Raw genomic sequence first — 14,546 nt, 5'->3', positions numbered from 1 at the left:
GTGGTGATGGTGGTGGTGGTGCGAGTGCTGGTGATGGATCTTCGGCGGCGATGGAGCCGCGCCCGACGCCGTCGAGTCTCGTCGAGCAGCGCCTGCAGACCAAGTCAGTAATCTGTGAGGGAAGTCCCACGAGTAACAGGCTGTGGCTTTTCCTGAATATCGTCCTCATATAGCTCACATAAACATCAGAGGTGCACCATTATTTGTAATCGTTGTACCTTTCGCAGTTACTTCTTGGCACAGAGGAAATAAGATGGCTATAGAACAGATAGAAAGAGGGGTATGAAATGTGGAATTCAAATGAATGTTTCCACTTAGTACTTCAATCTACTGGTGGTTGTTGACGTTATCTCCTCAGAGGCTGCTTTGACGCCATAAAAAGGCTGATGGTTGTGTGATTATTGTGTAAATGAGGGAGTAGAAAACCCATAAGTCTAGGGACTCTTCATTGATGTTGACAAGTGTGTTGGATATTAACCTAACAATCTCAGTCTCTCTTGTAGCGCTATCATGCGGCATTTAGATCATTTACTTGGATTTTTTTGTTGGTTGCAAAACAGTGATTAACCGAATGGTAAAATTAATTAATATATGACCTAAGATTTGCACCAATTTGGTTTCTAAGTGTTTCATAACACCTAACTAGTTTTAGATGGATTTTTAAATTATATTCCTTGTTTTTAAATTTGATTTACGTACCTTACAAGCTTTATTGAAGGAAATAAATAGTTCATTAGACCCTGAAAAGAAAATTGTGTTTATAATTTAACTTTTTTCACAGAGGGCTAAAGAAGAAGACATCAAATCGTGGGATGAAAAAAGTTGCAGCGCAGACTTTGGCTACGTCATATCCCAAGTATACTATCACGTTTTTGTATGTCCATCCTTGTGATGGGAGGTCTGGGGGGCTTAGGCCATTCACTTATGCAATGAAATGGAACACCCACAGCCGTCCATATGATGTCATTTATTGTGAGGCTGCCGGTTTTGGTGCTTCAGTGCACTACCTTCAGGCCTCGGTATCAGTTAAAGCCTGAAGATGGTGGACTGAAGCGCCGAAACTGGTAGCCATACATGAAATGACATCATATGGACGGCTGTACGTGTTTCATTTTATTCCAAAATAAAAGCAAACAGATCCAAGGTCCCATCAAACGTCGACCAGGATATACATGTGTTAGAGAATTCTAACGAGAACTGTATTTGCAGATCCGTGGGGGAAAAAGTATTTGTCTTGGAAAAACAATTTAAATAGGCACAGCACTTGAGAGTGGCGGAGCTGCCCTGAAACGAGCACTCCAGAAAAACTAAATATACACAAATAAAACAGAACGAAGTGAGGTTGTGGGAGTTCTGTTTCTAAAAGCAACTGATTTAAGAACTACAGGAGTCGTGGGAAATTGAGAATATGTTAGATGACAATCATTTTGAGTTTAGGAAGGGCAAAGGCTCCACCGAGATACTTACGACTTTGCGATTGATAATGGAAGGAAGAGAAAAGAAAAATCAAGACACGTTCCTATGATTTGTCGATGTGGAAAACACGTTTGAAAGGTGAAATGGTACAAGGTGTTCGAAATTCCGACAAATGTTGTAGTAAGCTACAGGCTAAGACGGGTTTAAATGCAGTATGTACAAAAACCAAGGGCAGGGAATAAGACTCTAAGAAAAAGAACGAAGTGCTCGATTTAAAACGGGTGTAAGACTGAGATATAGTCTTCCGGCCCTACTATTCAACTATACGCCCAAGAAGCAACGACGGAAATAAAAAAAAAAAGAGTGGGATTAAAATTCAAGGTGAAAGGGTATCAATGATAAGATTCGCAGATGATGTTGCTATCCTAAGTGAAAGTGAAGAAGAATTACAGACTATAGTGAATGGAAAGAACAGTCTAATGAGTACCGAATATGGACTGAGAGTAAATCGAGGGAAGATGAAAGTAATGAGAAGTAGCATAAATCAGAACACCGAAAAATTAATATCTGTATTGGTGACCACAAAGTAGATTATGTTAAGGAATTCTACTACCTTGGCAGCAAAGTAATCAATGAGGGAGGACATAAAAAGCAGACTAGAACAGACAAGAATGGCATTACTGACCATGATAAACCTACCAGTATCAATTAACGGCCTTAATTTGACGGAGAAATTCCTGAGACTGTACATGTGCAGCAGATCATCGTATGGTGGTTTTGTCAAGGGCTGCGCAAAAACGTGAACAGACGAGAATCGAGGCATTTGAGATGTTGTGCTGAAGACGAATGTTGAAAGTTAGGTGGACAGATAAGATGCGAAATGAGGAGGTTCTGCGCAGAATCGGAAAGGAAAGCAATACGTGGGAAACACCGACAAGGAGAAGGGACAGGATGATGGGACATCTGTTAAGATGACTTCCATGGTACAAGAGGGAGCTATAGAGAGCAAAAACTGTCGAGAAAACCTGGGATAATAATACATCCAGAAATTGAGGAAGGACGTTGCAAGTGCTGTTCTGAGATGAAAAGCTTGGCACAGAACAGGAATTATTGCTCGGTCGCATCAAACCTGTCAGAAAACTGATGACTTAAGAAGAAAAAAGGGTAACGACCTAGTGCCGCTTTGACATCATATCATTGACGACATTCACTCCTGGAAATTGAATTAAGAAGACCGTGAATTCATTGTCCCAGGAAGGGGAAACTTTATTGACACATTCCTGGGGTCAGATACATCACATGATCACACTGACAGAACCACAGGCACATAGACACAGGCAACAGAGCATGCACAATGTCGGCACTAGTACAGTGTATATCCACCTTTCGCTGCAATGCAGGATGCTATTCTCCCATGGAGACGATCGTAGAGATGCTGGATGTAGTCCTGTGGAACGGCTTGCCATGCCATTTCCACCTGGCGCCTCAGTTGGACCAGCGTTCGTGCTGGACGTGCAGACCGCGTGAGGCGACGCTTCATCCAGTCCCAAACATGCTCAATGGGGCACAGATCCGGAGATCTTGCTGGCCAGGGTAGTTGACGTACACCTTCTAGAGCACGTTGGGTGGCACGGGATACATGCGGACGTGCATTGTCCTGTTGGAACAGCAAGTTCCCTTGCCGGTCTAGGAATGGTAGAACGATGGGTTCGATGACGGTTTGGATGTACTGTGCAGTATTCAGTGTCCCCTCGACGATCACCAGTGGTGTACGGCCAGTGTAGGAGATCGCTCCCCACACCATGATGCCGGGTGTTGGCCCTGTGTGCCTCGGTCGTATGCAGTCCTGATTGTGGCGCTCACCTGCACGGCGCCAAACACGCATACGACCATCATTGGCACCAAGGCAGAAGCGACTCTCATCGCTGAAGACGACACGTCTCCATTCGTCCCTCCATTCACGCCTGTCGCGACACCACTGGAGGCGGGCTGCACGATGTTGGGGCGTGAGCGGAAGACGGCCTAACGGTGTGCGGGACCGTAGCCCAGCTTCATGGAGACGGTTGCGAATGGTCCTCGCCGATACCCCAGGAGCAACAGTGTCCCTAATTTGCTGGGAAGTGGCGGTGCGGTCCCCTACGGCACTGCGTAGGATCCTACGGTCTTGGCGTGCATCCGTGCGTCGCTGCGGTCCGGTCCCAGGTCGACGGGCACGTGCACCTTCCGCCGACCACTGGCGACAACATCGATGTACTGTGGAGACCTCACGCCCCACGTGTTGAGCAATTCGGCGGTACGTCCACCCGGCCTCCCGCATGCCCACTATACGCCCTCGCTCAAAGTCCGTCAACTGCACATACGGTTCACGTCCACGCTGTCGCGGCATGCTACCAGTGTTAAAGACTGCGATGGAGCTCCGTATGCCACGGCAAACTGGCTGACACTGACGGCGGCGGTGCACAAATGCTGCGCAGCTTGCGCCATTCGACGGCCAACACCGCGGTTCCTGGTGTGTCCGCTGTGCCGTGCGTGTGATCATTGCTTGTACAGCCCTCTCGCAGTGTCCGGAGCAAGTATGGTGGGTCCGACACACCGGTGTCAATGTGTTCTTTTTTCCATTTCCAGGAGTGTAGATCCAAATTCTGGGGAATTTTACACCATCAGTACTTCATTGGCACTACAACTATGAGTACAGGTCTGCAGAGTAAGTCTGTGAGAGCGTGTATCTGGAGGGACTGATGTTCTTTCTGTCAGTTTCCCCTTCATTTGGCGAAGTCCTTCTATTATTTCTTTACTGGTAGGAGGTTTCTCGCTTTCCATCCTGTCTTACTCACCTTTCACAGTTTCTACTTGTCTGATTTATTGTTGACATCAGATATGGTCAACATGTGAATGAGTGTCTCTACTTGTCCTGTATGTTTTATGCAGGTGGACAAACCGCAGTCCTATCCGTGTGGGATGGCTATCAGGGAAGGACTAAGGCTCTGTGTTCAACAGAGTTTCTAATTCTCTAGAGCTGCCCAAGATTTTCCAGATTCTTGGCTTTCATAATACTTCATCTCGCGAAAGTTAGCTTAAGATTGTGGAAACTGATATGTGCAAAAATGTAAACGCTTCTAGTAAACTCTTCTCTGGAGGAGAGCTGGTGACCATTCACGCTCGTATCCGTCCATGGCCAACTGAGATTACGATTGGAACAGTCATACAGCAAAGAACCCGAGGCAGATGCCGCCTGACAAAACATCAAAATGTCTCTACCCTCTTACCAGCTGCATGGACATACACTAAAAGCGTGAATCACTGAAGACGAAAATGATAACGAAAGGGGAAAAGAGGAAGGTTACTTTTTAATTAACCACTGACATTCTGGTGGTTTGTGACCAGTATTACTTCAGATCACAAAACTTTAGTAAAAAAGGATTGTCTATCATTTTGGTGAAATAGCTTTCCCAGTATTCACCAAAAGTTATTTGAGAGAGTTACCGGAAATCAAAATTGTCATGTGGATACTTACATTCCCAAATATAGTGACAGAAAAAAAACCGCATCACGAAGAAGAAATTGTGTGACATAAACGAAAGTTGACAGGCGTGTTTCTTCATCTTGTAGATGATGTCCATTCACATTTCACGTCAGTCACTCAAGGCTGACGTTAGTAACGCCCCATCAGATTTGCTTTAAGTACATGCTGTAACGGTCATGAGCGTTAGTTAGCTTTAAGAATGGACGTGATCAGTCGAGAATGCCTTTAAGGTTACAATCACGCCGTTATCAGCGCGTCACTGAGTTTGAACGAGATCGGGTAATAGGGCTACGAGCAGCTAGATGTTGCTTCTCCGATACTGCGGAAAAACCTGAGAGGAATGTAGCCACTGTATATGACTGCTGGTAGCGGTGGCCGCTCGAATTTACTGTCGCAAGAAGACAGAGCTCCGAACGGCCACGTGGCACTGTCGAGAGGGAAAATGGCTCTGAGCACTATGGGAATCAACATCTGAGGTCATCTGTCCCCTAGAACATAGAACTACTTCAACCTAACTAACCTAAGGACATCACACACATCCATGCCCGAGGCAGGATTCGAACCTGCGACCGTAGTGGTCGGAGAGGGAAAACCATCGTGTTTGACATGTGGTTCTGGCGCATCGTACTGCATCTGCAGCAGCAATTTGAGCAGCAGTTGCCACCACAGTGAGACAACGAACCGTCAGAAATCGGTTACCTGAACAACACCTCCGAGCCAGACGCCCTGTATGGTGCAATCTACTAACCCCAAACTACCGCCGTTTGCGGCTTCAGCTGTGTCAAGTAAGCGCTCATTGGAGGGCAAGGTGGAGGTCTGCTGGAGTATGTACTTGGGATTTCAGTTCTGCTTGAAGAGTAATAGATAGGTCCTGAACAGTATTATGGAACCCAAAAACAGCAGCCTGAGATGGAATTTCAGTCCTACATTATTGGGTTTGCTTCTCCTAGCTTTTGGTTTTACTAAAAAATAATAATGAGAGTGGGGAATGACCTGACGATTTCATAGAGATACTAATCAACTTCAGAGAGTGAAAGACCACTGCAAGTAAAGAAATAGCACTAATATGTGTCACTTACCTAAAATTATTTACAAAAGGTATATGTTTAGTGTAGTTGGTGAATTATACAAGTCTTTTGCAAAAGACAAAGACGCTTGCATTATATTAACCAAAATAATTTGTCTCAGATGACTGGATGAAAATGAGGAGTTAATACAGTAAATTGCCATGTTGTAGAAATAAAAATTGTTTTAGATGATGATTTTATATCGTAAATAATAGTGTAATTGTAAAAGCAAAGGCGGTTATATTAATAGTGCATGGGAATGTTAAGAAATCAGTTTGTCACTGCCCTTATATAAATCTTATTTTCAATAGCTAATGAAGAATAGTTCAAAAATAGAAGAATGTTGTTGCATAGTTGAGAGCAATACTAGAAGTGATAAGCTGGTGCTGATCACTGTAAGGTATCTTTCTCTGAAAAAGAAAAGGTAAAATGATAGTATACTCAATACTGTGAGCTAAGAACATGATCTTAAACAAAGAAAATATGTGCAAAATGTACTGGTTTATGATATCAGATATAACTGACTTGAAACTGCAAACAAGTTGCTGTTTCCTGCGAGACACCAAACTCAATCAAATGCAGCATCATAGAAACAATTTTCTTTCTATTAAGAGGAAAGGAACTTGCAGTACTACTTTACAGATAATATTCTCTAATTCACTCACCTCAACCCATCCCCCTCCCCCCACCAAATGGCTCAGAAACTATAGGAAATAAATGTCAGGTAATAGCATATTCACATGTTCTACCAAGTAGGTTAAACAAATAATGTTCCAGATGGAAAAATTGCTGTCCTCACAATACAGTTATGTATAACACTCAGTTTCGCTTACCATTTTCAGAATAAAAAGAAACTCCTACTCAACATATTCAAATCACTTCCAAAAATTATTTTTCTCTAAAGTGATTTATAAGATATACTAAAATATTAATACTAGCCATTACTTGTTTCAGACATAGAAATATTTGTTATAACAGAAACTGTAAATAATAATGAGTGTAACGTGTATACATTTATGTAATGGGCATAATGTGTACACATGTATATAATGGATGTAACATGTATAATGGATGAAAGAATTTGCTACTTGCTGCCATTATAAGAGGTGTGTATCTTCCCTGTCACTAAAACTTTACAATATTTAAAACAGGTTATTGAAAACATGTAGCAAATATTGGGAGGTGTGTATCTTCCCTGTGACTAAAACTTTACACTATTTAAAACAGGTTATTGAAAACATGTAGCAAATATTGGGAGGTGAATGAGTGCAATTAAACTTGTCAAAAAAGGACTAGAAGACACAAGCTGAAAGTCTACCTATATAAAAAGCCACACTGAAGGAATGTCATTCTAGAAAGAATGGCATTAAAAATCATGTAAATTGCAGTTACTTTCTTACTCATCCATTACTTGGTCTTGCATATAAATGAACCGTATTTTTAGCAACATTACACGAGTTACACGAGATGTCCAAAATAGCAGAGACTTCAGATAAAGTTTCGAGAAGGTTAATGCAATTTCAATACCAGAAAAGCTTAATACGACAAACTTTTGATTAAAAATGAGAAGCTATCTTCACAATTTGTACGTCTAAAGGACAGTTGTACATGGGAAAATATGGGCCAGAGAAACTGAAAATATAGAAATTTGGTGCTAGGAAGACGTTTCAAAAACTTCTGTAGTAGATAAGGTAAAATTTGTAGTAAAGTTGAGGAGACTAGGTGATGAAGGTCTTGAAGAAAGCATACAAGAATGAATTATAGGTTATCAGAATTTGAACGAAGGTCTGTAGGAATAGATGACATGCTACTGTAAAATTTTTAGACCAGACAAACCTTTACAATATTTAAAACAGGTTATTGAAAACATAGGATGTAGCAAATATTGGGAGGTGAATGAGTGCAATTAAACTTGTCAAAAAAGGACTAGTAGACACAAATAAAAAATAAATTCAGTGAATTCAGTATGAATCTTTTCAGTTAAAATTTACTATAACTAATACGAATATCAGTTGAAATACACAACAAATGAAACCAGACTTACCGAGCTTTCTACTAAGTATATTAAAATACTATAGCTGGATTGATTTACAAAGTGTACACAGATTTATTAAAATGTAAGCGAAAATCAGCCTGTGACAAGTGAAAGACAGTGTCACTGGTGACATACAAAAGTCATAAGTGCAAATCGCCCACTTCGACTCAATTTAAATAACTCCAACTAATGCAAATATAATGGTCAAAACGCTCAGTAAGAATATCATTCAGTGTTTAGGTTGCAACAATTGAAGTTTCAACTTGATAAACAGAAATGTGTGAATCGTGGGCGGGCAGTTATGTTCTCGCCAAAATTAACAAAATCATAGGAAGAATCACTTGAACAGTGGGAAGCTCAATAGAAGAATATTGAGTAGAGGAAATGTGAGGATTAACTGGGGAAGTAAAAGAGTTTGAAGAAAATGATGGTAACACACAATGCTAAAAAATAAGTTGACAGATAAGGTACATAATGACATGCAGTAACAAGAATAGATGAAGAGGGAAGTCTAGAGAAGAAACCGTGCCAGATAAAGAGATATGTTTGTGGGACATTTTATACAGTGTCCAGGAATTGTTTGCTTGGCACTAGAAGGAGTTATAATTGGGAGAAATGCAGGAGCAGACAAAGACTAGAATTTTCCAAAGACAGTAGACAGAGTGTCAGGTGAAGTGGTCGCATGGAGACAGGGAAAGAGAGAGGAAAGCATTGGAACAGTCAAAAGACTGACAGCTACAAAGAAGACCATGAAGTAGGAGAATTAGATGCAGAAGGCAGAAGAAAATTACAAAGAGTTGAAAACATACAGGAAGAGTAGGAGGAAATAGATAAAAGAGGAAATAGAATTACATAGGGATGGAGTGGATAAAGGATGTGTCAAGGCCTCCATTATTTTCCGACGATAATATTATTTGTGAACCCGTGGCAGATACTGTATTAAATTAAAAGAATCTGTATTAGCTGTGGGCATACAAGTAAACTCTTGCTTGAATGAAAATGGGGCAGATCTTGACAATCTTTTAGTATTAGGAACAACTGAGGTTGCGCTGAGACTCTGGAACTAGTCACAAATAATGAAAAATAAATGAATGAGAGATAAACAATACAGTGAAACTGTGGAACATCTGTAGCAAAAAAAGAACAATATGAATAGGAAGGACGACAAAGGTGTTGAAAGAGAAAGACAAGTAGAAAGATAGGAATGCAAACATTTGATAGAAAAATACGAGAAATAGAACAGGAATGTGTTAAATTGAGAATGACGATCAGAAAAATTAGCTTACACTGGAGGAGGGAACTATTTACTTCAGAATACTCCTCTGAAAATGCCCCAAGGGAGTGCAGAGCTGCTCGCCTGCATATGGAGAGGGATTCACTTGCCTGGATAGGAGCTTCGACAGAGCTCTGTGTTGAAATTTTAACGGGCAAAAGTGAAAGTAGAGTAATGAGGAGCCGGACAACGGTTCATGCAGTCAGCCTCTCCTGGACACGGAGAGCCACTTGCCTGAGCGCGCAGACTCTCCAGAGCCCCTCCTGGAGCCAGAGGAGGCGATCACAGTGGCGGAGTCCCGGCGCCCACCACTCCTGGCCGACTCCCCAGAGCCGCGCCGCTGAGCTGGGTCCCTGGCAGTGATGATGGTCGCTCCAGATGTCGCGCTCGAGTCCCGCCGCGAGGACCACAGCCGCGCCAGGTCAGACCTGCAGTAAGTCGAGTAGTGCGTGAGTGGGCCAGGATAACATTACCACACCATCCCACTGACAAGTGATGATAGTCAGTTATTACTCAGGCATCCAACAGCTCTGTTACGATTCATTTTCAAATTATCTTACAAACACAGATGTATGTCCTAATTTCACATTTATTAATTCCTTGATATTATATTTTGATCTTACCTATTCCCTCCTGCTTTGGACCCTACTTCATATCTGGTACTGGATTATAATCAACTGGCTGATTTTTAGTTTTTGTTTGTTTTTGTGGGACCTCTTTCAGGCAAGTATTTTTGAAGATTTAAAAAAGGTATGAAATATTGTTTAATTAACCTTACATTTATGTGTATTTTCAATTTTATGTTTTTCCATGAGCTCCAAATTTTAAATTATGTAGGCTTAAGGGATCACTTTCAAACGAAACCAAGAGAGATGTTAATGTACTCTTGAAGTCCCATAATACATTTTATGGTAAATAATTGTAATGCCTGAACTACCACAAACAACCAAGCAACACAAGCAATCCACTGTGCATAAAATAAACTGGGAGTAAACTACACTCTGTGGACTTAGGGGTAGAAATGGGAAGCAGGGGATTCTGACCTGTAAACTTAATTGAAAATGACTGATATCAGTGTCTAACAGATAGATTTTTGGTCTCTATGGTCATTACTGACATATGTGATTACATACAATTTCAAGTCTATCACAATAGAGAACAATGTTTGCAATTATCTCATTGTCAATTGATGTTAAATCCTAACTTACCTTCCACTGTGTGGTACAACATGGAAATCTTCGTAATTTAATGGCGTTCTCTCTATTTATATATCCATCCATGTTTTTTCTCATCAGATACACTGCTCAGTATTTTGTTTCAAGTGCAAATTCTTGTTTGCAACAAAGATACTGCAGTTCATACTTGAGACTATGTTGAGTGTTTATTTACTGAATTAAAATGGATGTATTCGATGTAGATGCAAAACGTTAAGATGTAATGACATGAAGTATCAGTAAAAACCATTCTGGAACACTGAAATTGCAATTTAATGAATACATTGTGACAAATGAAAATTAATGTGAGACCAGGACTTGAGCCACCTTTTTCTCCCCTTCTTCAGCAGTCGCCTTAACCATTAGGCTGTCAAAGCACTTCTCCAGGCCCGATTAAACCGTCTGTATCACTGATATACCTGCCTATGCTTTCAAAAACAACATCTATAGGTACTTCCACATGGTTTGTGGAAGTAGCTCCACTGTGGAAAACCAAAACTTGGGAATAGCAATACAAAGGGAAGTGTTTCGTGGAATGTTTTAGCTTATCATGTCATACAGAGATCACTGATATGGTGGCGGTGACTAGTACTGTAAAGGAGGGTATTAGGTTTTAAATCATGGTCTTGCTCAAATCTTGATTTAGGACAACATAATCATTATAGTAAGTATTGTGTTCTATTTATCTCTGGTGACCACTGAATGACAAAACATGTCATGTAATTGTGATTAAAAGGATTATTAGCTGTCCTAAATTGAATACGAAGAAAGAGAACAAATATGAACAGGAAATACAGGGGGACCAGAGAGAATTTTTAAATGGGCTCATCTGATGACTGCATGGTCTTGTTACACCCATTATGAATCAAATGATATCATTTGAAGATGATGAAAAAACTAGATATTCTTGAGACTATGTCACTAGATTCTTTTGTGTATTATGCACAGACATATATGTGTGAAAGTAATTCTTACTCAGCCTCATATCACTAATACGTGTAAAAAACCATCATGGCTGCCACTAATCAACCAACATACCCAGAATGTTTTTAGATATGAGACTAAAAGAAATCATTTTCAGCTATTATTGGTGTCGCACCCTTTCCATCCCCTCAATTAGGCGTGCTAGGCATATGTGGCCACCAGTGGTTTTCAAATACTAATACATGTTTGGTAGCCGGCCGGAGTGGCCGTGCGGTTCCAGGCGCTACAGTCTGGAGCTGAGCGACCGCTATAGTCGCAGGTTCTAATCCTGCCTCGGGAATGGATGTGTGGGATGTCCTTAGTTTAGTTAGGTTTAATTAGTTCTAAGTTCTAGACGACTGATGACTTCCGAAGTTAAGTCGCATAGTGCTCATAGCCGTTTTTACATATTTGGTTTAAACTGCTGCGCACACTCAAGGCTTACATGTTCTGTGTCACTCATCTTGACATCTCCACTTCTCTATCAACCACTATGAGTGAACTGTCATCTGTTTTCAACTATGAGTAGCAACATTTCTTGAAACTGGTCCATGTATTCCAGAACTGAGTGTACATATCGTTTCTTTATCATCCCCATTCCAATAAATTGTGATACTAAGGGTGTCTTACCCATATAACACTTTTTCCTAAGCAGGAAACCATATGTGCGCTAAGTTTGGTGGTAGTTTCTCTATGGGTTCGTCATATTACGTATCACCCCTTCTCCTACCCTGACCTTTCTTCCTTAGAAATACTAGTGGTGCGCTAGTCCCATTGTACTTCTTTACCATATAATAACTGCAATACGTAAAGGGTTTGGTTCCAGTCACTCCCAGCATTCTGGAATCACCCTCACCCCTATGGGTAAAAGCCATCAGGACTGTCACCATTCAGCCCATCACTGAGAAAACAATGGAAATACACTAGTATACTTTTCACTTACTTTGAAATTCCACTTCATTCATACATGCGTATCTCTAGGAGTAGCCCAGTCAACAAAAGAAAATTGGGGGCGGTGGGGGGGGGGGGGGAATTCAAGAGTTACAAATTTTTGTGCAGTGGTAGGAGATACTGCTGTGAACACCATAAAGTCCCTTCCACTATGGTGTAAGTATGTATTTGGCGGGGGTGGGGGAGGGTTGAAGGTCACTTTCTTTATATTTTTCTAGAATAACTCGTAAACTTTGGCTTCATGCAAAAATGTTTCCCAGTACAAAATTACAGTACTGTAAATCAAATTTCCTTTCCAGAAGGTTCTATTCATTTTTTTCTAAAGGACTAACAGCATCCACATTGCAGGGGACGGAAAAACGCACATGATTAATAAATAGTGTTTTACTCGTAGAAAATTAATTTTTGTTTTTTTACTAAAAGGATTAAGAACAAATCTGATAAGTACTGTATGTACCACGTCTAAGCGCAATAGAGACTGTTAAGGGCTAAATTGTTTTCTGGGGGTGTAAGTGAGTGGAGGGTGACTGATGGAGTGCAGATGTGTGAGTATAGGTAGCTTGCTGCATTGTGCTTGTGCAATTCCCAGCTCCGTAGGTCTACAAGCTGAAATACAAGTGGGTGATTTCCTACTCTATCTGTTCAATTTGTCACAAAAATCAACTGAAGAATACTTCACAAAGTTATGTCGACCTCTGGCGGCACCCCTTATCAGTCACTGGCGATGCAGTGAAGAGCCGCGCGAGTTAACGCTACACGGAATATAGGTACGAATTATTAATAATAGTACACCAAGAAAGCCATGTGGGCAGAATCTTCGTAAATCTCTATACACTGTCGTACACTGCTATGGGAGAAACATATTCTTAGCCATCATGTACGGCAACTGTAGCGCTATTGTGGGATAGACAACTTTCCTCGCCACGACGCAGTTCACTTTTCGTTTTGCAGACAGGCTGAATCTACCCAACATTTCTTAAACAAGTCTGCTACATGAGTAGACCAAATAACTTGGCTGAGTTAATCTTTACATAGTTGAATTATGTCCACTTTATTAAATGAGCACCTATTTGCAGTTGTTGTGTGAGATTGTGTGTAAAATATGTTCCGATAATCAAAAGCTGAAAAGCGTGTAATATGTAAATGTAATGATGTCAGGGGGCTTTCTAGTGTTGGTGGATCAGGTACTGGACAGGTAAACGTGGCAACTTGCTGCTGTCTGTCGTTGACAGTGCACTGTAAAGCTTTGCAATTGTAAAAAAGTGACTTTTAAATGCCAAACATCTCACCCTACGCTGACACGCCACTGGCGGAGATTTTTAACATATTGTTCATGACACTCAACCCTACCATTCTACAAAAATCAGCGATTTCTCGTCTGTTCGACGTTTTTGTTCTTCGTTGACTGGGCTAGAGTGCTACAGTTATTTTACCCCATAATATCAATTTTCCAGACAGTAATAAAAGTATCTAGCGTCATTGATATCGCTCCATGAATTCCACAGTTATGCTTACAGGTCATAACTCTCCCCCTCTGACCCCCTGACAGGGTTGTTAGGGGTGTCTTACCCCATTGGTAAATGGTTCCTGTCACTCGGTCATATGTGCACCAAGTTCTGTCGGAATTCTACCAGGCATTACAGAGCTAGGCTTGCATGTCACTATTTTCCCATTACTATATGTGCCCCACAGATAGGGGTTCTAGGGGTTTTTACACCTACAGTAACCGTCTCCTGGTACCACGACATATGGGAATAAATGATGACTAACTGAAAACCTCAGCTGCCGACAGGTGTTGTTGATATACCTCGATGTGGACAGCTGTAAATGTGTGCCCCGACCGGGACTCGCATCCGGGATCTCCTGCTTACATCGTAGACGCTCTATCCATCTGAGCCACCGAGGACACAGATGAATAGCGCGACTGCAGGGACTTATCCCTTGCACGCTTCCCATGAGACTCACATGCCCAACTGTCCACAATACTAGATATGCATTGTACCTTATAGACATTTGCCTACCCACTCATTACTCGCGCACGCTTTGGCCATTCCCGTAAGAGTTTGGGCAACCTGTGCGCATTCGCACAGACGAAGGTCAATGG

General features: G+C 41.4%; 1 protein-coding gene across 1 annotated transcript in view; it reads right to left on the bottom strand.

Moving 5' to 3' along the window:
- LOC126209925 (serine/arginine repetitive matrix protein 1-like) overlaps positions 1-14,546 on the bottom strand; it is a 124,703-nt gene that overhangs the window by 85,284 nt on the left and 24,873 nt on the right. Inside the window, exons 5-6 of the mRNA XM_049939044.1 lie at positions 9,549-9,742; positions 700-740 (exon numbers count right to left, since the gene is read on the bottom strand). Of these exons, the coding sequence (XP_049795001.1) occupies positions 700-740; positions 9,549-9,742 (235 nt within the window). The remainder of the gene's footprint in view (positions 1-699; positions 741-9,548; positions 9,743-14,546) is intronic.

This window comes from Schistocerca nitens, chromosome 10 (assembly GCF_023898315.1).
Source record: "Schistocerca nitens isolate TAMUIC-IGC-003100 chromosome 10, iqSchNite1.1, whole genome shotgun sequence".
NCBI classification, from domain to species: domain Eukaryota; kingdom Metazoa; phylum Arthropoda; class Insecta; order Orthoptera; family Acrididae; genus Schistocerca; species Schistocerca nitens.
Note: the sequence above shows the minus strand (reverse complement) of the source record. Positions and strands in the feature narration are given on the sequence as shown.